The sequence below is a fragment of the Phyllosticta citribraziliensis genome (genome assembly GCF_038025025.1).
Source record: "Phyllosticta citribraziliensis strain CPC 17464 chromosome Unknown J3D65scaffold_7, whole genome shotgun sequence".
NCBI lineage: Eukaryota > Fungi > Ascomycota > Dothideomycetes > Botryosphaeriales > Phyllostictaceae > Phyllosticta > Phyllosticta citribraziliensis.
The window spans coordinates 954,322-977,400 of NW_027117344.1; the positions used below are offsets into that span (position 1 = coordinate 954,322).

Consider the following 23,079-nt stretch of genomic DNA (forward strand, 5'->3'; position numbering starts at 1 on the left):
TCCCAGCCAGCAAACGAATCAATACTTCTAGAAGCCCTTGACTGTTGAGATAAGAAGCTGTCGGTGTTTGATCAGGTTCAAGGCGTGGGCAGGGGGCGGCCGGACAGTGACTGCTGCAGAGTTCTTGAGCCATCTTCAGGGTCTCGGTAATCTGGTAATGGAAAAAGATGGTTCGGCCGAAGGGTGGAATCTTGTCAAAAGTGGGTCAGAGTGAGGGTGGTGCTTTCGCGGGCCGCCATTGCGGTTTTTTTGGGCTAACGGGCGAGGTGCCGCTGGTGGTCAAAGACATGAACAGGGCACCGCCAGTCTCGTAGATGATTCGGCCGGACGTCCGGTGGTTGATGTGTTTGCATCCAATAGAGTGGGTCAGAGGCAGTCTTCTCGCAGGCTTGCGTCGTTGTTGTTGCGAAGTCCGTCCCGTCTGGCCCGAGTGCGGCCTGAGGTGAGGTGCGGTGGGTGACTAAACATCTTGGCAAGTTTGCTCCATTTGCATCATCCTGGTCCTGGTCCTGGTCCTGGTCCTGGCATCCACAGCTTCCACGTTCACTGTTTGCGATTCAACACTATCCCATTTTCCGCCTCTCTTCCGCAATCATGGTCAGTTCTCCTGGGTATTTCAATCTGAAGCTCTCTAACAAGTCCCAGGCGCAAGTAATTGCCAATTCCGGCCACGATGACATGATCGTAAGCTATTCCAGTTGCTCCCGGACCCGCTGTCTCCTCCGCTGGACCTCCGCTAACCTTGTGCGCCTCTCAGCACGATGCGGTCCTCGACTACTACGGCCGGCGGCTCGCGACATGCTCTTCGGACAAGACAATCAAGATATTCGAGGTCGAAGGCGACACACACCGCCTGACCGAGACCTTGAAGGGGTAAGAACTGCCCATCTTCCGGGGCGCCGTGTGGTGTTATGGTACAGGTCTTGGGTTGACGCAATCGCAGCCATGAGGGCGCAGTCTGGTGTGTCTCATGGGTACGTCACTCTCCTATAAATCTGCCTGTGGTCATCATCTAACCACCAGCGTGTGTACACAGGCCCACCCCAAATACGGTAACATTCTGGCATCGGCCTCGTACGACGGCAAGGTCTTCATTTGGCGCGAGCAAAACAACGCCTGGACAAGAGTCCACGTCTCCGAACTACACTCGGCGTCGGTGAACCTCGTCTCTTGGGCGCCCCACGACGCCGGCTGCATCCTCGCCTGTGCCAGCTCCGATGGTAACGTGTCGGTCCTCGAGTTCCGCGACGGTGCCTGGGCACACCAGATACTCCCCGCGCACAGTCTGGGCGTCAATGCCGTTTCTTGGGCCCCCAGCATCGCCCCGGGTGCCATTGCTTCGGCGCAACCCTCGCCCGGTCCGTTGAGGAGGTTCGTCACTGGAGGTAGCGACTGCGCTGTCAGAATTTGGGAGTGGGATCCGGAAACGCAGACATATAGCAACACGAACACCCTGAGTGGGCATCAAGACTGGGTGCGCGATGTAGCGTGGAGCCCCACGGTGTTGAGCAAGGCCTACATTGCTAGCGCAAGCCAGGACAAGACGGTCAAGATTTGGACGAGCACGAACCCCAGTCTCGGTATGTCGATATTCTTGACATGATGTTGCGGAGCAGATGTCTTTGCTAACAACTCTCTGTTTACAGGCGACTGGCAGCACACCACCCTTACCTTCGACGCCGTAGCATGGCGCGCTTCGTGGAGCCTGAGCGGCAACGTCCTGGCCGTCAGCACCGGCGACAACAAGGTCAGCTTGTGGAAAGAGAAGCTAACGGGCGGATGGGAGTGCATCAAGACGATTGACGAATGAGCTGGCTGCAATCAGAGGAACGGAATGACATTTTTCAATTATCAAAAGCAAGCATACTGGTTTCGTTGTCGCTTCAGTCCACATTGTTTCCCATGTACCCTGCTGTGAGGACATTAGGAGAGCTTCCCTGAATACCTGGTTGTGGAAAGCTCGAGTGAGGAGGGCAGACCGAATGTCACGTAGGCACGCACGGAGACACGAGATGGGCAGATTGGCATAGGTAGCCTCATACCCCCAACATAGACTGTTGCAGAGATCATAACCTGAATCCCAATTTTCTACCTAAAGCTACGTGATGTGTAGCCCCGGGTTTTGTGTCTAGCAGCTACCTACGAAACCGAAACTCGCCCGAAAAGTGAATGAAGGGGGGGAAAGGACCAACCTGTTTGCGCCGGCAGACCCAAGACTCCAACGCTGGGAACTCGAACCTACAGACGCACGCTGATGCCTGAGCTAGAATGAAGTTGAAAGACTGACTGTCTAACGCTTCATGCCATGCAACGAAAGAGAAGGGGAAGAAGCACGAAAGGGAGAAAGGACGAAAGCAGAAGGTGCAGAACTTTTGCGCCCGCCTCGAGCCACTTTGCCTCGCGGACCATTGGGAGTAGGTGGACGATTGACTGCCGAGGACGGGCGATACGAAAGGGAAGAAGAAAGAGTAATGCAAGAGTGGTGTTTGGTTGTTGTTGTTTTTTTGGTCGTTTTGGGTTGTTTCCGCTGTTTTTGTGCTTTTGGTCGACCGATTGATTGATCAGTCGAGGCTGTCATGCCTTTTGCATATCGTCATTTGCCGCGTTTTTGTTGCCAAAGGAAAAGGACGTTCTCGCTCGCTTTCGGTGTTGAACGAATGGTCGAATGACAAAAGGAAGTGGGTGCGATTTTTTGGGGCGGCCGAAACAACTGGACGTCCGTCGACTCGATGGTGTTCGAATTTGTCGGTGGAGAAGATAAAAAGAAGACCAATCGAGGGACTGACCGAGGCATGTGCCAACCGCAATGTGAAGTGAACGCAGAATTTTGGGGTGTAAGAAGAGGAATGCTCGTGGGGTAATCCTCAGAAAAAGGACGAAAGGACGAAGTTGTGAAAGGCTCTCGAGTGATGTGAAGTAACGGTTGGACGACGGGCTTTGAGAAGCAATGTAAAGTGAAACTGCCATGTCGCCCGTTTGTCGCTTCGAGGGTGTGCTGAAACTTGGAAAACAAATGCTATGTTGTCGATGTCTGCCGTCAAGAACGAGGGGATTGGAGTCCAAGCGAGAAAGGTTGCAGCGTTTTGGAAGCACCAGGAAAGGCGATCGACAGAGTCGGACAGTCGGGTGGTAGTCCAAAGCTCTGAGTTGAGTTCAACACTCACCCAGTCTTGACTCTTCACTCTTCGTCTTTGTCTTCGTCTTCGTCTTCATCTTCATCTTCCTCTTCCGACTCGTCCACGCCGAGGAGGGGGTATTCAGACTCGTCAACGTTCCAGAAGATGAAAGGGCCAGAGTATTTCTGCAAAGGAATCGTCAGCCCATCAGTCCGCGTGTAGAAGTGAGATGAGAGGCATTCGAGCTTACCTCGTCGTCCGGGACGCCGACCTCCGGGCTCCACCACCTGCCCAAAATGACCTGACCGCCGGGCAGCACGACTCCCTCGTAAGCCCACAGCGCGGTGGTGTCGAAACCTCCGTCGTCCTCTTCATCCTTGAAGTACTTCATCATGGTGATGCGCTGCCATCCAGGAATGCCGCGCTGCGCCGGCAGCTGGTTGACCCAGCCTGTGCCGTAGAAGTCCTCGTCGTCGAAGCCGCGCGCCTGGAACCTGTGGCTCTTGAGACCGACATTGGTAGTCCTGGAGGCCTCGCCGTCGTGATCTGTGTGGGCCCGGTGCTGCACACGCGAATGGGTGGGGGGATGAGGCAGCGTCTGCGACTCGAGGTGCTCCTCGAAGAGATCTGGCCACTCAAAGTCCATCGGTCCGTCGAAATCGATGCGAAGAGTCTGGATTGCGCTCTCGCCATGGTCCACGTTCTTGTCCATGAACAGATTGCGGTCTATGTTGCCCCGGCGAAGCTGCGCCATCTCTTCACGATCCAGGTAAGCATAAGTGCCCATCCAGCGGCGGCCGAGCGGCACGGGGGCATTCGTGAGCTTGCGCTTCCAGAACTGAGGCATCTGCTTGGAATCAAGCTCTGACATAGGATCCTTGAGAGTGTTGTCATCACCGACCATGTGAAACTTGAAGAAGTTGAGCATGTGCAGCAGCCATTCAAGGTTCAGCTCGACGGTGCCGTTCTTCCACATTGTCATGAGGCCATCGTTGGAGTAGACGACCTTTTGCGAGTCGGCAAAGTTGAGAGGCCTCCTGTAATCCTTGGGATTGAGAATCAACGGGGCGAGCATCAGCTGGACTGCAACGAGGTCCTGGTCCAATCTGAAGTCAACGACCTTGCCGTTGTGGGTCATCTGGCTCCTGCCACAGAAGATGGAGTCCAGCAGGTTGGAACGCTTGGCAAAGCTGCAGATTTCCTTGAGGTTGCCGCATGAGGTGAGGCCATCAGCGTCGTCGAAAGAGCCTCCTTCGAAAGACTCTGTGAAACAGGTTAGTGACGGTAGCCATGGAAAGGCGTTGTGGTTGTCGGGCTGGACGTGAGTGAAGGGGATTCTCCCATACCTCTAATCATGTCGATGAGCACAGCGATTGCATCCCTCTCCTTCTTGGTCTTGCCCTTGGAGAAACCGACACCGTCGCGCAGCACGTCCTTGCGGACCTGGTAAGCCTTGCGCAGGGAGGTATTGATTCCAGGTCCATAGGCGAGACGGCGGTCGTGATCATAGACCATGCCGAAGCGCTTGTGCCAGAAAGAGTCTTGATCATCGATCGAGTCTCGAGCCCGTCGGCAAGAGGCGCGGAAGGATACCACGTCCTTGTCTTCGTCCAAGTAGTGAGCGATTTCCTGGTTGAGCTTCAGGTGGCTTGATTAGCCTTTTGTCTCGACAAGATGGGAGGAGAGCCGACGTACCTCGACTGGCATGATCTGGAAAGCCTTGGGAAGCGCCATATTGATGCTGCCAGACATAGGAGTCATGATTGCAAGCTGAGGTTGAAGCGATGCAAACGACTGCCGGAGAGCGGAGGGTTAGTCTACACAAGCGGGAGAAGATCACGCAATGCGCGATCCTGGACGTCAGGATAGGGAACATACCTCGAAGTCTTGATGGATGAAGCTTCTACGAGATGTCTGAAGAGATGAGACGAAGAGCTTGAGCGAGAGGGGTGGTGGATGAAAAGTTTTGGGTCGTGGGCCGTGGGAATTTTGCGTTTTAGCCTCAAGTTGTGTTGACCCGCCGATATAGACCGGCGCAGGTGCAGCGGCGGTCACTTCTTGGACTTGACCGAAGTGAATTGATTTTTCAGGCCTAGAGTGTGCGGTCTTGTGATATTGCAAGGCAACCGTGACGCCGATATAGGATCTAGTAAAGCAGGTGGCATTCGCCTTCGCAGTATTGAGAGTTGAGCATGTGAGCGTGGGAACGCAATACCAATTTTCCCAATGCAAACTCTTTTGACGGGTTGAGATGCCTGGACACGAACATCTCAGCGGTTCTCACAGCTTGAAGACAAACGTTGCGTCACATCTGTGCCAGGGGACCAAGGAATAGGGGAGAGGCATCCTCTAAATTTCGGTAGACCTTATGTAGAGTCACCTGTCATCCCGTGAATGAAATGACAATGCTCCGAGTAGAATCAAAGGCTGGCTCGTGGGAAAAGGTCGTCATATCCGCTGCTGCCATCGACGATATTGAAGCAGGGACCTTTCTTTCCAAACATTGCCTGCAAGTCACGGACAATGTCTTCTGGACGCTCCCAGGCTGCAAAATGACCACCACCACTATGCTCACTCTCGTGCACAACAGGTCCTTGGATGACTTCAGTCTTCTGCTTGATCTCGGCATACCGGTGAGCACTTACCAAGTGTATGAGCCCAAGAACGAGGGACCACCGTCAGCTCTTTGGGAAAATGAGCCACCCCGAGTTTCACTTTGGGAACCCAGTCGCTGAGCCTGTCTCTGTGGCCAACTACATGACGCCCGGGTTGTGTGTGGATTGCCTCGTAGTAAATCCTCACACTTGCTGCTGGGCCTGCGGTTGAAAACCAGTAGATGCTGATCCACGTAAGCACCTCGTCATCCGTCCAAGGGTAGTTGTCGGTCCAATCATGCAGCTTTTCATAAATCCAGGCCAAACAAGCAACGGGAGAGTCGGTGAGAGCGTATCCAATGGTCTGCGGCTTTGTCCGCTGCTGCAAGTTGTAGCCAGCTCCTTCTTTGACGAACCACGCTGATCTTTCAAGGCCTTGCTTTTCTGATTTGGAGTAGGAAGCAACGCTATGTTTGGCAGCAAGAAGAGGTTGTTTAGCGAACTTGGGAGGAAATGCTCTGACCATGTTGATGTGGCTAGCCAAGCAAGATTCCGGATACAACAATCCCATGGCTCGAGTGATGCTGCGGTAACACCAACAAGGTCAGTGAAGATACTTCGAACGGAGGAGTTGCCTTACTAGAACCCCCAGTCTCCCCCTTGGGTGACATATCTCCCGTATCCAAGCTGTTTCATCAACTTGTGACAGGCCTCTGCGTACTGCTCAACAGCGAAGCCTGGTTCTTTTACCCCACTGGAGAAGCCAAAGTTTGGTAGAGATGGTGCCACGACGTGGAATGTGGGAGTAGAGTCTTTCAATTCACGGAGTATCTTGGTGACCTCGATGAAGGAGCCGGGCCCTTGAACGTATTAGTCGACTGTTGCACTCACAAACAGCGTACAGCAAATAAGCAGACACCCGCGCGTGGACTGTAGTTGAATCGATCCCAAAGAGACCTGATCCTTGGGCGGTCGCTGAAGTCATGGCGCGGTGAAAGGAGCAGCCAACAGACGCTCGACAGATTGGCAGGGGAGCCGTTGTCAATCGGCACGACAGACCGTAAGTGCTACATGGAGGCTTTGGAGAGGTGTTGAGGGGCATGAGGGGCAGAATAAGCGGCAAAAGTCACGCCGCTGAAGAGCGCCAGAAATTTGAGGAAAAGGGTCAATACAGCCATGAGCGAAGAGCAACGGGATTGCGTTCGGCACGTCGCTCCTCTGGTGTATGAAATGAAGATCAATGGGTTGAAAGCCCTCGACGACGATTTCGGTCTTGAAGTTCGGTAGCTCGTTAAGCATCGCTTCAGCCTTTCTCCAGTCAAATCCATCCTTCCAATAATTGGAAAGCCTCTTGACGTCGGTGAGAGGAGCTCCATAGCGCCACTGATCTGGATCTTCGAGCTCGTCAGGAAAATCGGCCACTGTGAGTTTCGCTTGCAGGCGATCGATAGCCTCGTCTGAGACATGAATGGAGTATGGTTTCGGAGCGGCCATGGCAGAGTTGAAGTGGATTGTCGCGTTTGCAATTGGAGCAGAATGCAGCGAAAGGGAATGGTGGTATTATTGCGGGGAGGAGCGCAGGAACCTCGCTTATGGCTGCTGCAGCTAGCAGCGCTATGACCACTTCAGCCAACAACAGATCTCAAGAAAACTTGTTTGTGCTCTATCCATTTACACCATGATCACAGTAAAGAGAGACTCTCATCTCGAACTTGTGTTCACAACCTGTGCTTCCTGCGGAGGATCCCTTCGCGCTGTACCCAGCCCAGCCCACCCCAACCCCAACCCCGCAGGTCACTCGTCCACTCATCGGTTGGCAGCGCCCACATCTTCGGTCCCGCTGCGACACTCCAGCTCATTCGCTTTCCAGTCTTGTGCATCCAACAAACTCCTCAACGCCTCTCCGTGTGCAAGCCATTCCGCCCGGTAACCAAAAATCAATACATCCCAAGGTAACTGAGCCACTGATCCATCAACGGCTCACACGTGTCAAAGCAGCAGCTCGCTCGTGCGGTTCTTGCCGTGCTTCTCGATCGTCAAGTCGTGGATGATGACTGTCGTCGGTAGGCCAATTTGGTGGGTGAAGGAACAACAACCGACGATGAGAAAAATCCAAGCTGTCCCGTACTCCGCCGTCATGCAAATGCCAAGGTCAAACACCAGGGTATCGGGTATCGCACAAGCCATGTGGACAAGTCTGTCCTCAACATCAAAAGAAAATTCAACCGCTGGTACTGTTGAAGCAGGCAAGATTGGTGACGTCGGCGTCGGTCATCTTTCGCATGGCCTTGCGGGTAGCGACATCCATGGCCATGCAATGAATCTCGCCCAGTCTGCATTCTAGCGCAAAGGAGATGGCTCTGTTGAAGTGACTGATCAAGGAAGGTCGCGGCGGATTTCCGTTCGCATCTGGAGACTGGAGCGAGTCCAGGGCCTTCCACCCTGACCGGAGTTTCCTGAAGGACGAATCACAGTTAGCAACATTCAAGTTGTGGCACCATGGCGCGATGGGACTCCACTCACGCCTCAGCATCCTTGTCGTGGTTGAGAATTTTCCTACGACGGTTACGGTCAGCTAGGGTTTCTCAATGGGTGGTACTCTGCTCGGCACGACATACGAAAGGAAGTCGGGCCCGCACTGCAAGCACAAGTCTTGGAACATCAGGAGCAAGTCTCCAAGATCTCTGTCATCTGCTGGTTGATTCTCACGACGGATGATTCCAATGCCAACGTTCTGGGCCGCTCTGCAGCCATAGTGAAGCACTACAAACACGGCAACCAGTGCATGGAGCGGCATGTCGTAAATGAAATTGGCCTTGGAGTTGTATGTGCCTGCGGATCTCGTCAGTTTCCGCAGTTGGAGCCCGTTCCTCGGGCACATCAGCTTACGGCTGGCATGGAGACGAAAAAGGAGCCTGATGCCCGCTTCAAATATGTGGCGCCAAGTGAGAAGCCAACAACATGGGCTACTGGTCTTGATGGTGCGAGCGAGCTCCGTCACGGCTGCCGTTCGATGGAAGACGGCCGCCAGGGCGCGGTATGAGATGTCCGCTGCAACACCGCCAGCTGTGTAACACTGTCAGACTTCTGATGGTGGCATGCGGGGAATCAGACTCACACGAGGGAGATAACAGGTCTGGGGAGCGCAGAATGCCCAGGCGCAATTGGCCAGTAGCGAAAGACTTGCACACGCTGTGCTCGTAGTCGCGCATAATGCGGTAGGTCCGCTTGTCGACGCGGCGGAGGTTGCGCAACGTCTCTGGGTCGTAGTCCAAGCAACTGACTATCTCCAAGACGATCTCAGGTGGTACGGAGCTCCAGCACGAGCCCGAGGGCGACAGGGCCAAGCTGCTTGGTGTTGATGGTGCCATGTGGTGGTATGTATGCAAGAGCAATAATGAGGAGAGCAAGTGTTGGGTGGAAAAGAGTGCAGAGAAGGCTGAGAGACTATGGATCAGCTATCGACCACCTTGATGGATGCGAAGAAAAGGGCATTGCGACATCAGAAGCCGTGAAAGAGAAAAGATGGGCCATGACCGTGGAGGACATCACGGTACCGACAATGGATTGCAGCTGCCTCCCTTCAGACCCCGATGCCGCACCGCCACGCAAAGCCACAGGACTGTGGCGCGTGGCTCCCGGCTCCTGTCACAGGTACGTACCTCAGCTCGCAGCCAGTAGGTACTTGAGCTACAAGTCGCCAGGTCCCCTGCCGTCGTGATCATCACCACAAGCGTATTTACGCCTCGGGACCGGTCGGTACCAGCTTACCAATTGCCAGCAAAGTCCCGGTCCCGGTCCCGGTCCCCGTTGCTTGGCCCGTTGCACGGAAGCTTACCATGTGCTGACTTGCAGGGGACTCCCTTCATGGTGTGTTGACTGACCGACGATTTTGGGCCGACTCTGGATGGACGCTGCGAAATCATTGCAAAAGACGTTCGTCAATGATCGGTCTCCGACGCCAAGTTCAAAGCGCGAAGAATCGATTGCGATGGATGTGGTCCAGTTGACGTCGGCCATCTCGGCAGGGACCGACGGCGACGATCGAGCCAGGGCTCGTGGCCACTCACATCGCCGCAAGGCTGAGAGACGTCATAGACGCTTTTGTGTCGCCCTCCCGTCCGCGACAGGCAACGCTTGCTCCATTGGGATCGGGGTTACTGCGTCACTCCGAGCTCCGTTTCAGATGGCGCTGACTAGATAAACATGTATGATGCTGTGTTCCGCTGTCTTCCATCTGCCACCCGTCGACGCCAAGGGAGCACCACTCCAGTGCTTTATCAACAAGGCCTTTCCCTTGTCCAGTTCGACCGCCAACGCGCTATCTTCTTCACGCCTCCGCCATGAAGTCTTTGATCCGGGATTCTGCCTTTGGTCAACTTGTCCGCCTTGTCGGTGGCACCAAGTACTTCCAATACCCAGAGGAACAGGAGCCTTCCATATGGAAAGAATTTATCGACAAAGAAAAATCCGCCAATGTAGCCCGCTTTGGCCAACTCACTGGTCCTCCGGTCGAATCCACCCATACCTTGGAAAGCTTCAGGACCGCAAGTGAAGAAAAAGACAAAGAAACTGACGGCGCTTCACTGCGGAGCGCGTGGAGCAATCATGCTGAAGGTGTCAACGCTGCCAGTGGCGCCCCGGTGGATCCTGAGAAGGGCAAAGACCTCCACATCGTTGGATGGTGGGGTCCAAAAGACCCCGAGGTAAGTCTTTAAACCTGTCAAATCAAGTCTCGCATCTTCTGACTTGAGTATAGAATCCACAGAATTGGTCTCAAGCTAAAAAGTTCTTCGTCACGTTCGAAATCTGTCTTCTTACTTTTAGTATCTACATCGGTTCTGCTATCTTCAGCGCTGGCGTCCAGGACGTCATGCAAAAGTTTGGCGTCTCCGAAGTTGCGGCAGTCCTCGGACTATGTCTCTTCGTGGCAGGGTACGGAATAGGACCAGTAAGCATGTTCCCAACTTTGAGCTAGAAACCCGCTGACATGTCCCAAGATGCTGTGGGCTCCCATGTCTGAGATGCCCTTTATTGGTCGTGGACCCATCTACATTGGAACTCTCGTCGTCTTCGTCATTTTCCAGGTTCCCACTGCTTTGGCTACCAACTTTGGAATGCTACTTGCATTTCGATTCTTGACCGGCTTCTTCGGATCTCCGGTCCTGGCGACTGGTGGCGCCTCTATTGCAGACATGTACGCCCCAAAGAAGAGAGCTTATGGCATTACCGTGTGGGGCGTTGCCGCCGTTTGTGGACCAACCATGGGACCCTTGGTTGGAGGTTTTGCCGCTCAGGCAAAAGGCTGGACTTGGACCATCTGGGAGCTCATGTGGTTGTCTGGATTTTGCCTCGTGTTCATCTTTTTCCTCCTTCCCGAGACGAGCTCGGCAAACATCTTGTACCGACGGACCCGTCGTCTTCGCAAGATCACTGGCAACGACAAGCTCAAATGCGAGCCTGAGCTGGCTTCTGAGCACATGAAGCCTTCAGACGTGCGTATTCACTGTTCACATTCTCTGGAGTCATGCTGACCACGTCCAGATTGTCATGATGGTCCTCGTCCGCCCCATCACCCTGAACTTCACCGAGCCCATGGTGTTCTTGCTCAACTTGTACATTGCATTGATCTACGGCCTCCTGTACATCTGGTTCGAGTCCTTCCCTATCGTCTTTGTCGAGCTTCATGGCTTCAACCTTGGACAACTCGGCCTCGCTTTCCTCGGCATCTTCATCGGAGTCCTCGTCGTCATTCCACCCTTTTTCTGGTACCTGTACAAGGTACAAGAAAAGCACTTCAATGAGAACGGCGAGATTCAGCCGGAGAAGCGTCTTCCTGCCGCGTGCGTGGGAGCATTCTTCATTCCCATCTGCTTGTTCTGGTTCGGGTGGAGTGCCCGCGAAGACATTCACTGGATCATGCCAATTATTGGCTCGTCCTTTTTCAGCATGGGAGCTATGCTCCTCTTCAATTCGGTGCTCAACTACCTCAGCGACGCTTACCCGGATTACGTGGCTAGTGTTCTCGCTGGCAATGACATCATGCGTTCTAGCTTCGGTGCTGGGTTCCCGCTCTTCGCTAGGGCCATGTACGTCAATGTAAGTCGAAACCCCCTGTACGCCCCCTGGTCAAGTCGGATCAGCGATGGAGCATTCACATCGAGCCAGTCGCTGACCATGAATATCAACAGCTCGGTACTGCGTGGGCCAGCAGCACGCTTGGCTTCCTCTCGATCGCGTTCATTCCCATTCCGTTCGTGCTCTACTACGTCGGTGAGCGACTGCGCAAGATGAGCCGCCACGCACGGAAGGATTTCTAATCTCGTACCGCTATTCCTTTGCCGTCCTTACGATTTCATGACGTCACACCCACCACACCACGCAGCCCACTTTTGCATCAACCCATTGCTTTTGGACTCTGATGATGAAGCATTAATGCCACTACGACGATAATTTTTAAGTTTCCGAGTCTATTTTTTGGGTGCATCGCGCCACAGAAGAGATCGAATGGCAAATCAGGTTGAATTCAAGCGCGGCATGATGTTTCATGCCCTTTGCATTTGGAAGCATTGCTTTTTCCGCTTAGAGATGTCTCCAACCCGTTAGTCTAGTCTACCAGGTGGCAATCTCGAAATTTCGCAGCGAGGCTGTTTCTGGACCTTGCGCAATCCGAGAGAAAAATTGATCAACGACTCTTCCCTCGTCAGCCTTGCAGTCACCGCTGAATGCTTCCACTTTGATGCTGTCTCGGAATCAAAATGCACGCCAACCACAGCCAACAGCGGCCTATCTTTCTATCAATCTATCTGCACAGCCAACGTGCAGCAGGAGTGCATATGCGCTGCCAAGTCCCCGACCGCCAGTCAGTCATGCGGATGCATGCGCTCTCCGGTTGTGTCTCCAAAGGTCAGAACTAAGTGACCGACCTAATCACTGATGGCCTCTCAACGACGACGCAGATGCAGGCTGCGAGCTGAGGTGATACCAGCCAGCCGCTCGCTTATCCTGTACAGAAGAGGCAGAAAGAGCGACCACGCACACGAACGGTGAGATGTCAAGTTCAGCTCAACTTGCAACAAGCAAACTGACACATTTCTCGGCGCGGCTACATGGATCCGAGTGGCTGGATGAACCCTCTCAGCCTCTAGCTGGCTGCCTACTTGTTCATTCGCCATTATCACTAGAGCCAATCAGAGCGCGCGAAGGAAAACCCTACCTTCACCACCAACAACCCCTCGCTCTCGCTCTCGCGTCTATGATCTGGCTCATCTGGTCCATCTGATCGCACAGGTGACGTAAAAAAGAAAAAGAGAACGAACTGCAAACCAATCACATCCCTAACCCCCAGCAACCTCTCAAGGGCCATCCCCAACCGGCCCGCCAGACAACCCAAAAGAAGCTCGTTCAAAAAGCTTAACTCAACACCCCCATTACTCATCTCCGCTCCACGCCATCATATCTCCGCTTCGCCTCTTGGCTGCTCGCTCTTCGCTGTCTCCACCTGTCCGAGTGACTTTTCTCCTCCTCGTGTTTGTTCCCCCGCCTTGCCCCGTTCGTCTCTGGCTTCCTACCGCATCGTGTCGTTGGTGGAGATCCCACCCGCCCGAGCCCGGCCGCTCACAAGCGACTGGGCGCGCCCCGGGCCACCCTTTGCGCTCGTTCTCTCGGCTCTGTTTGCCTCGCGAGAAAGGAACAACCGTGAATAAACAGACGGCGGAAGTGTACGAAGGTACTTAGGCGCGAGTATCTTGCCGTACCCGCCGGGCCGCGAAGCTGGGCTGGGCTGAGCGCCATTGGTGAAGAACAAACAAACGCCTCTCAAGTGCTGTCTCGGCACATGGCAGAAGCAACGTCGCAGCAAGATGGTGCACCGGAAGATCGCACACGGGCTGGCAGCGAGGCAGTGGGAACAGAGTGACCTTTTCACTCCTCCAGCCCATGCCGCCAGTATTCTACTCCGACGACAATTCTGTGTGGAAGAATTCGGTGCTGATATCCCTATGCGCCTTGCGCATTCTGCGCCGTCCTCGTCTTGGCCTAGTTTCTCATTTTTTTGCTCTGGTTTATGGCACGTTTGTGACATCCGGTTTCGACTGTCCGGTCACCTCAAATGCCACCAGCATCAATCAGCTGCGTCCCACAAGCACGACGTGCGGGCCAATCCATCACCTCATCCCAGCCTCTCCCACGTGGCCCACTAAGCGGGCTGTGCGCGAAGACCGACCCTGTTCAGGGTGACGGAGAGGTCCCATGTCAGATGCGGGTGATCCCGGGCCCCAGCGCCAGAGAGCGGGGACTCGACAGGTGCTGGGTTGGCTGGTTTGAAGACGACGACGATGGTGACGATGACGAGAGAATGAGGGGTGGAGGCCAAACGCAGCGGACCAGTCAGTCCTGGCGCCTGGGTCCATAAGCTGACGGAACGTGGGGTTTTCGTGCTACGCGCCATCATCACACACCCGTGTGGCATTTCCTTGACGGGATGCTCGGTGTGCCGCCACTCAGCGTGTGGTGTCTCGCAACCGTATGACGGTGGGTGGAGTATTGGATGCGGTGTTTGATTGGTTGTTTTGTCTCAGGGGGCTTGGGGTGCTGAATTAAGGGGGCAATCGGGTGGACGGAGTTAAGGACTCAAAGTGCAAGGATAGAAACTCAAGTCGGTAACTTCTCTGAGACAAGAGACAAGAGTTTATTCTTGATAGGGCTTCGCAGATAACGGAGAAAAGCGTCTTTGAACAGGCATCGGATATAGCAAAGGCTCACCAAAGAAGCGTAGACACGAAGCATCTGTAGGATGCTGTGAATGTCATCGAATCCTTCCCCCCCCCCCGTTTTTATTTTGCACTGATAGCGTGCTCCGGCTGATGGCCATCGACCTGACGTCTCTGAAGCCATTCGGAGTCTCACGCATCAGCCTGTGGTACAGCGATCACCTCTATCACCATACCACTCGCCCCCAAACTCCAAACTCGCCTTCTCAAATCTCTCGACGCTGACACGTTCCCAACGCCATTTACACCATCTCCACTTGTAGGTCTCTACCTCTACCTCTGCGTTGAAGCTTTCCGCACACCAGTTCTTTCTGTGCCCATCCGCAAACGGTGCACTCAATCCAAAAAAGTCCTCCTTCTCCCCCTGAGCGCGAACGTTGATCTTGCGGCTCCACCCGCGCACTTCGATGCGAACTCTCCGAGACGCCCAGTCAATGTGCGTGCTCATGAAAGGAGAAAAGTTGAGTACCCGCATGGCGAAAGGAGGTGCGAAGGTGAGAGGCTGGTCCAGGGACGGCGGGTGATGGGAGAGGAGAAAGGCGGTAGTGCCGAGAATGTGACCACCGGCGAGACAGAAGGCGCGGACAGGGACCGAATGAGGAGGGCATGGGGAGGGGGAGGGAGAAGTGCTGGATGACCATGGAGACGATGAAGATGACGACGGGACCAATCGGTCGCTAGACGAAGGGCTGTACGAGTCTGTGGCCGTGGTTGCGGTCGAGGTGCTTGAAGATGGAGATGGTGTGACGGGAGCAGGAAGGGGACCATGAGTTGGCTCGCATGCCTGAATCCAGATGTGTGCGGAAGGGAAGCTGGAAGCCCAATTCTTCTCCTGGTGTACGAGGGCAACGCCATCTCGGTCAACAGCCGCAAAATCATACAGGTTCTCCGGTATGCTCAAGCGAAAGTTGGCAAGCGAACCCAGGGTGTGGACGTGCCAGTGAAGCGGAAGTGGGAGATGAACCAGCAGACCTTCTGGTGTCGAATCTGCTGATTCCCTATTCCACGGAACTCTTGTGCTTCCATGAACAGTCGCATCAAAGGAAAAGAACTCGCAAGAGAGCGAGTACCTGGTGGTGGAGTCGCCGATGCAAGATACAGTGCCTAATCTTGGGATGCGTAGCTCGAATGCTTCCTGGGATCCTTTGGTTACACGCTCAATGTCTTCTACCCAAATTTCGCGCTGATAGATTTGGGACTTGTCCGTGGGTACATAGGTGAACGACACCATATGAGGCTTTGTAGGTGCTTTTGGTACGCTACATATTATCAGTGCCAAGTAGGAGCCTGATGGTAACTTGAACTTGGAGTAGTAGCCCTCGAAAGCCGACCTCGGATGTGGCGCGAAATGTTGCATGATGAACTCGAGTTTCGTTGAAGACTTGGCGGTGGAAACACAAGTGACTCGTGGAACAGCGCGACCCAACTTAAATGCCTGCGTGGAAAAGCTTAGTTTGTTGAAGATCTAGCGGTCTGATCGACGTTTCACAAGGGTCCTTGGGGTTTCTTTGGATGACGTCTCCTGCAGTCAGCAAGCGCCGGACGCAATTCGGACACAGCCACAACTGACGGGAAACTTGACGGTGAACAACATCAACGATCCGTACATTGGTAGATGACATTGCTAATTGCAAATGCTTCGTGATATGAAATAGGCGACTGCCACTTGCTGATGAAAAACATGGAAAAGAAAAGCCTCTCCTACCCATCCAACTGAAAGAAAATCGTCAATCTGAGCCGATGAGAGAAGCGGTGTGATCTAGAAGCAGCGCGGCGCATTGTCGCACTGTTGGATAAATTGGTAGATGCCATCGAAGCCTTGGTATTCCAAGGGACTCTCGGCATCCGAAAGCGCAGACTCGCGAGCGTGGCTACTATGGATGCTTTCGTATCCGGAAGGCGAGGACAGCGAGACCCACGGGTTGACTTCCTCAAGCCCCTCTAGTCCCAAGTCGGACTGGGTCGAGTAGTCGACTGTACTTGACATGTCCTCTCGAGAAAGCATCGACTGCCATTGAATTGGAGCCTGGTACATTGGACGCGTTTCGGCCGGTTTGGTGTAGAAGGAGGCCTCGGATGGAGTCTTGCTTGGAGCAAAGGGGAAGAGCAGGGCGATCTCCGTGCCGGCAAATGTGTCGAAATCTTCATCCTGTCGCACAAAGCCACCCCGCACGCCTAGCTCATCACAGAGCCTCTCGACAGTGTCTGCGTCACAACCAGGGAAGTGAACGCACAGGGTCGAGTCTTGGTGTGTGATTGGCAAGTCACCAAGCTGGGACAGCGATTTCAGGTCGTTGAGAACCATTGCGAGCTCCTTCAAAGCCCGGGAGAAATCAGCAGAGAGGACGTCGAGCAGACCCTCGGTGTTGAGGTTGGTGGACTCGGTCTTGCGCGTAAATCCGGCAACGGAACCCAGAGGCGTCAGGGCAGTAATGGTAGGGTTAACGCTGAATTCAATAGAGGATCCTGGGGTTGCCCTGGGCAGAGTGGCCATTTTCCGGCTAACATCCTCCTGGGTAGCGCTGACAGCCCTGAACCGCTTCTCTCCGGTCCTCGGATCGAAGCCGTCAAACTGCGCCTTCTGACCACCAATCATGAAAGCGCGCACAGCCTGAGAAACATTGTGTACGACTTGAGCAGGAGCAGCGGGGCCATGCGAGAAGTATCTCGCACCTCCAACTCTCCCACCTCCGATGGAGTAACCTCCAGCGGTGCGGCCGAGGGTGCCTCCGGTCAAGTTTGGCCGGAGGGTGGTGGCAAATGGAGCACGACCAGCGGACTGGTTGACGGCAGACCAAACGCGCGAGGTAGGGCGGTCAGACTTGGAAGCCTGGCGGGCTTCGGTGGTAAAGCGACGGACAGTGGCGTTGATGTAGCTGTGAGTCGTGTACCAGCGGCCCTTGCTCTGCCTGAGAGCGGCAGCGCGAGAAAGCGGGTGCCTGGGTCCATTGCGAGCGTATACGGGGATGAGTTCGCCCTCTGCAGGACGTAGAGAGGGGGGTAATTTGTCTCGAATGAGCTGTTGGGTCTTCTTCCAAGCCTGCCTGTTTGTATTCGTCAGTACGGGAGCCTGGGCGGTTGGACCGGCACGGACGAGCAAGACTCACCGGAGCAGCTTGGAGTTCCGAGCCAACAGCTTGTGTAGATGCCCAGCGGACGGGGCCATGTTGGGTGTGTTGCGCCTCACGGAGCTGAGGGGAGAGTGTACTGATGCAGTGATGGAGGAGAGGGAGAGCGTGGGGGATGGGTTGGAAGGCGACCCGGTCAGTCACTCCACTGGGTCCGGTGCAGGTGGCGGTGCCAGTCACGTCATGTGAGGAGCCGAGGCGCCACCCGGACCCACGCCACGGGAAGTGATCTGCAGGGTCGTTCGTAACCCCGGACACGGCCCGAGAAGGGGACGGCAACGACGCGAGGGGGAGGCACCGGCTCCGCTCCACGCCCGGCTGGCCAACGTATGCAATCTGTCTGCACCTATCATGTCCGACGACGAGGCAGACCCTGAGCTCGTCTCGCTACTCAAGGCCCATCTCGGCCTTGGTCCTCCAGATCCATCTCTGCCTGCCGATACAAAGGTCATCGACCATGCCTCCTTCATCTACAACAACAGCATCGATGTCGCCCTGGACATGAGAGGCACCCAGCGGGCTGCAGAGTCCATCTGGAAGCAGATGCAAGACAAAAACTACAGCACCAACACGTGGTCGGAGCATGAGCTGCACCCCAAGACCAAGGATGAGGCAACGGTCAATTTCATCTTTACCATGGACCTGCTCAACTTCTCCTTTTGGTCCGAGAAGAGTGAAGAGGAGCGCTTTGCTGTCATTTACAAGGGCAAGAAGTGGACTGGCTATTGGAGCCTGGTAGCCATTCTACAAAGGGCTCTCGATGGAGGTTTGTGCTGCCAACCCACGCCCGATCCAGTCTCTGATGTCTCCTTCAGAAATTCCAATTACAGATCCGTCTTTCTGGACCGACAACGACTTGTTTACTGAGGAGTTTCTCCGCACAGTCTTCAGCTCGGCCACTGATGAAGAGATTCCCCTTTTTCATGAACGTATGGTCTGCCTGCGGGAAGCTGGCCAGGTTCTGCGTGAGGTATACATGCTTCCAATTTTACTATTCTCCGCATTCGATGCTTATGTTCTCTCAGGATTTCGATGGTAGCGTCGTCAACCTTATTTCCGAAGCTCAAAACTCTGCGGCGAAGCTGGTCAATCTTTTAGCCGATCACTTTCCTTGCTTTCGCGATGAGACCAAGTTCGAGGGCAAGAAAGTCCGCATCTTGAAGCGTGCGCAGATTTTCGTAGCAGATCTATGGGCCGCCTTCAACGGCGAAGGTTACGGCGAATTCCACGATATTGACAAAATAACAATGTTTGCCGGTAAGATTGTCCCCAGTGAGACATTGCCTGCGCTAATCGAGCTGCAGACTATCGAGTGCCGCAAATTCTACACACGCTTGGGTGCATATGGTACAGTCCACCATTGGAGAGTCGCATTCGGAGTCGAGAAGAAATAGAGTCCGGCCATACATGGGAAATCCAGCTACGAGGTAATTCACACGCCCGCTTTCCTTGATTGCTGCTCACTTTGGATGGCTATAGGCTGCAGCATCTGGTGCGTTGAGCAACTCAGACGTGAGATTGTAAAGAACCATCCAGAAGCGAAGGTCAACGCGATTTTGATTGACTTCTTCCTCTACGACACCATGAAGGAGCTTGAAAAAACGGGGCTAGAACAGATACCGCACCATCGCACGAGAAGCATCTGGTACTGAGGTTGTCGAGATATCGGTAAATATTCCTGCTACTCATTGAAGCCACGTTTGAATGTGACCATCTTGTTGCTCAATTCGCAAGTTATATCGTATTGATGTCTCATGAGTAGGTAGGTCCATTGGAATTTTGGGCGAGACATTTTTACGTCATCGTACGGTTATTCCGAAGTCTGAGTTTCATGCGGGTTCCTGAACCTACTACATCTGCGCCCAGCGCTGTGGAATTCGTGCGCTTAAAGGCACCTCTAGCATGTTGAGTCCATAGGAGCAATGGACGAGAACTGACCTGGTATTGAGTAGAGTGTTTGCAAAGGGGCCGGAGTCACCCAAAATGCCTCAGGATTTACAAGTTCGTTTGAAATCGCGGCGCCAGCGGATCGTGTTTCGAGTCTCGTTCAAGGAACACCCGTCACAGATCTGCCATGCGCTGCTCTTCGGGGCGAAACTTTGGTCCGTTGGGAAGTTTTGCCTGCTTATGCTCAACTAACAGACAGCAGGGTAGCGGCAGCTAAGCAATGAACCCAATTGAACTGCCGGCAGGTCCAAGCGCTGTACCGTCTCCAAACACTAGCAGATTCCCATTTCCATGTCAGGTCAAGAACCTTGCGTACTCAGCCATATGACGCAGCGCTCGTTCGACATGTGCTTTTCCGTGACCTTTTCCGTCGAGAAAATCCAAGAGCAGATCAGGCTTGGCCGTCGAGATAGGCGGTCTGCGAAGAGCTCAATGCAGAGAGAGACTGGCATCCCTCCTCTCCCGTCTCCCGCCCAGCCGCCCAAGGCCAGGCATGCCCCCCGCGCGGGCTCCCGAAGCGGATGACTCGCTACCGACTTTTGGCGACGCCGTTGGTTTTTACTTTCCGGCAGCTGGAAATCAGATCATTTTTTCTGGCCACGTCCACCGCATCCCTTCACGGCTCGTAGCCTCCGGTCAATCTTGCACCGGACGGGAAGGCGTGGCGGGTGAAGGTGTCGAGGCATCCCAGATGTTTTCTTTTTCCAAGAGACGGAATGCATTCAGCAGAAGCAGTGGGACTGGGCAAACTCTCGTGAACCATGTTCCGAGTCGGATGAGGGTCGTTCTTCGGATCTGATCTCTCGTGGGCGCATGTGAGTTGGAGTCGGTCAAGAAATCAGTGAATCAGAAGGCGCAACGTGGGACTTTTATGGCCGTGGATGCTGCGGTCGTTAAGTAGATCGTGGACTTCTCCCCGGTACCTGTTCCGATGCCACCGAGAACTGCCGACGAAGCAGATACAGTTTTCCGTTTTGGGAAGACCACAAGGCCATGCTGTCGCATTGAGCGCACCAGGGAATTGACGGCTTCCCACCCCACCGACCCTGCAACAACGTGCCGTTGCGTCCACGCGCGTCCATGGATGGCAAACTCAGGCGTGCATGCGCATCTGGTGTCTTTCCAACTCGAACTTTTGGCTCCCAAGAACGCGCCCAGCCCCAGACGTCATCGGCCTCGGCCACAGCAAGGATAATTCTACTCGAACCAGGCGACAGATTCGAGACAAGCTTGATGCCTCTTTTTACGGCTTTGGGCAAAGAGAAGCGAACTTGGCTGCGTACAATTGGAGCAGTGGGGCGCAAAGAAAGCCGCACCCCCAGGCATGTGGCAGCTGGGTCCATCCCATTCGTCCCCACGCTAACCGCAACCTTCGCGCTAGATGCAGCAAACCTTCGACTGGGGCGTCGAAACGCAGCGCAGACGCAACGAGCCAACTCATCCGGTTCAGATGATTGGAGCAGTCAAGTTGTCGCGTGCAACGCGCACCAAGAAGGCTTTTTTGGGGGAAGGGACAGCAGAGACGGAAAGTCTCGAAGGAGCCGCGGGCGCCTAGCAGAGTTTAGTTACTAATACCTGCAGACCATGTTGGCAAACCTAGTGCTTGCTGCTGCTGCTGGTCTAATTCTTCTTCTTCTCTGGCCATTGTTCCTCCAGTTCATTCTTTCGAGCACAAGGGATCGCTCGTCATGGAGGAGAAAACCGCCCAGCTCGTGGCCAGGGCGGGGCCGGACAAAGCCGCACCCATTCCGGCAGGTGGTCGAATCATATCGGTGAGTACCTAGCTGGGAGCCGGTCCGAAAAGGTTACTGCTACAAGCGGCTTCGTGAGGTGGTGAGCTGACCGTGCCTTTTCCCCACAATAGATGATCTTGTCCTTGCTCACACTCTCTGTACTTTCGATCCTCATTACTCGCCGCGTACAGAAAGTGGGACGATGGCTTGCGCTGCCCTTGACCGGATGGCTACTCATCCTGATCTATCTCGATTCGTATATTTTCGTTTTTGTTACTGCCATGTTCAAAGACCTGGGCATCAACGAGGATGAGATTATTTGCGATGGCGCCATTCTACTTTGTAAGTCTGCCGTGTTGACTGGGCCATGGCCTTCCCTTATTGACGCGACCAGGTCTCGTTTGCTACATGAGTTCCAAGATATTAATATACTGCTTCTTGGTCGAGAAAGTGGTGGGTCGAAAAATGCATCATCGCCGGTCGGACGGCGTGCTAACCGAACACCTAACAGTACATTATACGAGGTTCACGGATACCTAGGATGAGGGACCCACTGTACCTTTTCAACTGTTTCGGCATGCTGTTGCCCTATACCGTCGTGGTCATCTTGAACTTTGTGTGGTACGTCGCGTCATGAGCCCCGTGATAAACTGTATGGGCCAAGCTGACAATTGTGTAGGAGGATTTCCTACAAGAATGAGCAAGGCATGTGCATCATAGGCATGGAAAAGAAGGCCATGATGCCGCTCATCATCTTCGATGTCGTTGTCAACGTGAGTATAAGCTTGTTCCTTTTGCATAAATGTGATACTGACTGGTTTCTTTCAGGTCTACTTGACCTCGCTCTTCCTCCTACCCCTGAGGCGTAAGGTTGCTCTCGAAATTTCCGTAGCAGTCACTGATGATTGACAGAGCTCTACTCGTACCGAGAAAGGACGAACAAAACGCTCCGCAGGATGGCCGTCCGTACCTTCTTCGGCAGCTGCGCAACTCTCACCTCGAGCGTCACAAACCTTACCATCCTCATGGTCCTCGTTGGCGAGCCCGGATGGATATGCCTCATGTGTTGCAACGCCGACAGTAAGTCCCGCAGCTGCACGCAATGCTCCGAAGAGCATACTGACCGTTTTGGCCAGTCCTATTCTCCGTCATAGTCCTCCACTGGGTTACTTCATTCGACAGCGCTGGCCGTCAAGGCAGCTCTCTCCAGAACAACTCGAGAGGCAGCGCGGGCGGTGCACGCGGCGCTTTCAACAACAAGCTGCACCCCCAGCCAAGCGGCGACAGGCGTAGCACGACGGTGCCCTCGAAAACGGGGCGAGATGGCGTCGATTTTGACCTGGGCGACGAAGAGGAGTTCAACAGCTCGCTGAGTCGAGTGGAAAGGGCGCACATGAGCTGGAACCGCGCGCATCCCGCGACGTCGAACCCCAACGCGAATGGCGCAACTTGCAATGGCTACGACGGCTGGAACGGCGCAAAGGCGACGGTGCACACGCAGTGCGAAGCGGTGCCCATAAATCCGGGAGAAAAGTCTCCTCACGAGGTCGTGATGGCGACTGCAGGGGACGGCGACTACCGGCTTGACAGGATTGTGGTGACGAAGGAACAGACGCGCGAAGTCGAAGTCGAAGAGGTGGATTCCGAGTCGCGGAGTGTCAGCGCTTCAGGCTCCGGACGGAGTAGCAGTGATCGAAGCCAAAGTCCTCTGAAGCGCCATCATCAAGACGGGAGCCCAGAGAAGGATGACGCTGTATGATATTTCGAGGTTCGAGGTCAAGCCCATACAT

General features: G+C 54.4%; 9 protein-coding genes across 9 annotated transcripts; 4 read left to right on the forward strand and 5 right to left on the reverse strand.

Annotated features, from left to right (window-relative positions):
- Positions 1–534: 534 nt before the first annotated feature.
- Positions 535–2,092, forward strand: J3D65DRAFT_627289 (Sec13 protein-like protein). Its single transcript, XM_066800528.1, has 6 exons — positions 535–597; positions 646–684; positions 758–873; positions 944–974; positions 1,037–1,580; positions 1,647–2,092. The coding sequence occupies exons 1-6, from the start codon at positions 595–597 to the stop codon at positions 1,808–1,810; spliced, it is 897 nt and encodes a 298-aa protein (XP_066654481.1). The 5' UTR covers positions 535–594; the 3' UTR covers positions 1,811–2,092.
- A 980-nt stretch (positions 2,093–3,072) lies between these two features.
- Positions 3,073–5,248, reverse strand: J3D65DRAFT_402145 (uncharacterized protein). The gene is made up of 5 exons (XM_066795932.1): positions 4,995–5,248; positions 4,812–4,910; positions 4,463–4,754; positions 3,367–4,379; positions 3,073–3,301 (listed from the first exon to the last, which is right to left on the reverse strand). The coding sequence occupies exons 2-5, from the start codon at positions 4,875–4,877 to the stop codon at positions 3,179–3,181; spliced, it is 1,494 nt and encodes a 497-aa protein (XP_066654482.1). The 5' UTR covers positions 4,878–4,910; positions 4,995–5,248; the 3' UTR covers positions 3,073–3,178.
- On the reverse strand, positions 5,249–7,277 carry J3D65DRAFT_402144 (Alpha/Beta hydrolase protein). The gene is made up of 4 exons (XM_066795931.1): positions 6,883–7,277; positions 6,351–6,570; positions 5,762–6,294; positions 5,249–5,709 (listed from the first exon to the last, which is right to left on the reverse strand). The coding sequence occupies exons 1-4, from the start codon at positions 7,202–7,204 to the stop codon at positions 5,537–5,539; spliced, it is 1,248 nt and encodes a 415-aa protein (XP_066654483.1). The 5' UTR covers positions 7,205–7,277; the 3' UTR covers positions 5,249–5,536.
- Positions 7,278–7,760: 483 nt separating this feature from the next.
- J3D65DRAFT_402307 (uncharacterized protein) lies at positions 7,761–9,424 on the reverse strand. The gene is made up of 6 exons (XM_066795933.1): positions 9,373–9,424; positions 8,829–9,149; positions 8,600–8,776; positions 8,329–8,542; positions 8,234–8,266; positions 7,761–8,166 (listed from the first exon to the last, which is right to left on the reverse strand). The coding sequence occupies exons 2-6, from the start codon at positions 9,079–9,081 to the stop codon at positions 7,932–7,934; spliced, it is 912 nt and encodes a 303-aa protein (XP_066654484.1). The 5' UTR covers positions 9,082–9,149; positions 9,373–9,424; the 3' UTR covers positions 7,761–7,931.
- A 532-nt stretch (positions 9,425–9,956) lies between these two features.
- On the forward strand, positions 9,957–12,484 carry J3D65DRAFT_627307 (putative caffeine resistance protein 5). The gene is made up of 5 exons (XM_066800529.1): positions 9,957–10,416; positions 10,470–10,661; positions 10,711–11,205; positions 11,255–11,809; positions 11,902–12,484. Exons 1-5 carry the CDS (start codon positions 10,054–10,056, stop codon positions 12,028–12,030), a joined length of 1,734 nt encoding a protein of 577 aa, XP_066654485.1. The 5' UTR covers positions 9,957–10,053; the 3' UTR covers positions 12,031–12,484.
- Positions 12,485–14,620: 2,136 nt separating this feature from the next.
- J3D65DRAFT_554621 (uncharacterized protein) lies at positions 14,621–15,838 on the reverse strand (the record flags this gene model as incomplete). Its single annotated transcript, XM_066797193.1, has 3 exons — positions 14,621–15,110; positions 15,177–15,180; positions 15,247–15,838. 3 exons carry the CDS (start codon positions 15,836–15,838, stop codon positions 14,621–14,623), a joined length of 1,086 nt encoding a protein of 361 aa, XP_066654486.1.
- A 201-nt stretch (positions 15,839–16,039) lies between these two features.
- J3D65DRAFT_698079 (uncharacterized protein) lies at positions 16,040–17,794 on the reverse strand (the record flags this gene model as incomplete). The annotated part of the gene is made up of 2 exons (XM_066804053.1): positions 16,040–17,525; positions 17,790–17,794. The coding sequence occupies 2 exons, from the start codon at positions 17,792–17,794 to the stop codon at positions 16,241–16,243; spliced, it is 1,290 nt and encodes a 429-aa protein (XP_066654487.1). The 3' UTR covers positions 16,040–16,240.
- Positions 17,795–17,877: 83 nt separating this feature from the next.
- On the forward strand, positions 17,878–19,712 carry J3D65DRAFT_627319 (uncharacterized protein). Its single transcript, XM_066800530.1, has 6 exons — positions 17,878–18,375; positions 18,425–18,579; positions 18,635–18,866; positions 18,914–19,036; positions 19,089–19,277; positions 19,372–19,712. Exons 1-5 carry the CDS (start codon positions 17,961–17,963, stop codon positions 19,259–19,261), a joined length of 1,098 nt encoding a protein of 365 aa, XP_066654488.1. The 5' UTR covers positions 17,878–17,960; the 3' UTR covers positions 19,262–19,277; positions 19,372–19,712.
- Positions 19,713–21,570: 1,858 nt separating this feature from the next.
- J3D65DRAFT_677818 (uncharacterized protein) lies at positions 21,571–23,076 on the forward strand (the record flags this gene model as incomplete). The annotated part of the gene is made up of 7 exons (XM_066803653.1): positions 21,571–21,631; positions 21,684–21,742; positions 21,801–21,910; positions 21,969–22,062; positions 22,118–22,154; positions 22,202–22,369; positions 22,426–23,076. 7 exons carry the CDS (start codon positions 21,571–21,573, stop codon positions 23,046–23,048), a joined length of 1,152 nt encoding a protein of 383 aa, XP_066654489.1. The 3' UTR covers positions 23,049–23,076.
- Positions 23,077–23,079: the final 3 nt, after the last annotated feature.

Bases quoted from the DNA above. Each gene is read 5' to 3' on its own strand.
- J3D65DRAFT_627289 (XM_066800528.1), top strand. The intron at 874-943 runs GTAAGAACTGCC...ACGCAATCGCAG, and splicing joins CTGACCGAGACCTTGAAGGG to CCATGAGGGCGCAGTCTGGT. The intron at 975-1,036 runs GTACGTCACTCT...GTGTGTACACAG, and splicing joins CAGTCTGGTGTGTCTCATGG to GCCCACCCCAAATACGGTAA.
- J3D65DRAFT_402145 (XM_066795932.1), bottom strand. From the start codon at position 4,877: ATGACTCCTATGTCTGGCAGCATCAATATGGCGCTTCCCAAGGCTTTC. The intron at 4,755-4,811 runs GTACGTCGGCTC...AGCCACCTGAAG, and splicing joins TCCAGATCATGCCAGTCGAG to CTCAACCAGGAAATCGCTCA. The intron at 3,302-3,366 runs GTAAGCTCGAAT...ATTCCTTTGCAG, and splicing joins TCGGCGTCCCGGACGACGAG to AAATACTCTGGCCCTTTCAT.
- J3D65DRAFT_402144 (XM_066795931.1), bottom strand. From the start codon at position 7,204: ATGGCCGCTCCGAAACCATACTCCATTCATGTCTCAGACGAGGCTATC. The intron at 6,571-6,882 runs GTATTGACCCTT...AATACGTTCAAG, and splicing joins GTTGCTCTTCGCTCATGGCT to GGCCCGGCTCCTTCATCGAG. The intron at 5,710-5,761 runs GTAAGTGCTCAC...AAGTCATCCAAG, and splicing joins TTCTTGGGCTCATACACTTG to GACCTGTTGTGCACGAGAGT.
- J3D65DRAFT_402307 (XM_066795933.1), bottom strand. From the start codon at position 9,081: ATGGCACCATCAACACCAAGCAGCTTGGCCCTGTCGCCCTCGGGCTCG. The intron at 8,777-8,828 runs GTGAGTCTGATT...AGTGTTACACAG, and splicing joins AGACCTGTTATCTCCCTCGT to CTGGCGGTGTTGCAGCGGAC. The intron at 8,267-8,328 runs GTATGTCGTGCC...TAACCGTCGTAG, and splicing joins TGCGGGCCCGACTTCCTTTC to GAAAATTCTCAACCACGACA.
- J3D65DRAFT_627307 (XM_066800529.1), top strand. From the start codon at position 10,054: ATGAAGTCTTTGATCCGGGATTCTGCCTTTGGTCAACTTGTCCGCCTT. The intron at 10,662-10,710 runs GTAAGCATGTTC...ACATGTCCCAAG, and splicing joins CAGGGTACGGAATAGGACCA to ATGCTGTGGGCTCCCATGTC. The intron at 11,206-11,254 runs GTGCGTATTCAC...GACCACGTCCAG, and splicing joins AGCACATGAAGCCTTCAGAC to ATTGTCATGATGGTCCTCGT.
- J3D65DRAFT_627319 (XM_066800530.1), top strand. From the start codon at position 17,961: ATGTCCGACGACGAGGCAGACCCTGAGCTCGTCTCGCTACTCAAGGCC. The intron at 18,376-18,424 runs GTTTGTGCTGCC...TGTCTCCTTCAG, and splicing joins ACAAAGGGCTCTCGATGGAG to AAATTCCAATTACAGATCCG. The intron at 19,037-19,088 runs GTAATTCACACG...GGATGGCTATAG, and splicing joins ATGGGAAATCCAGCTACGAG to GCTGCAGCATCTGGTGCGTT.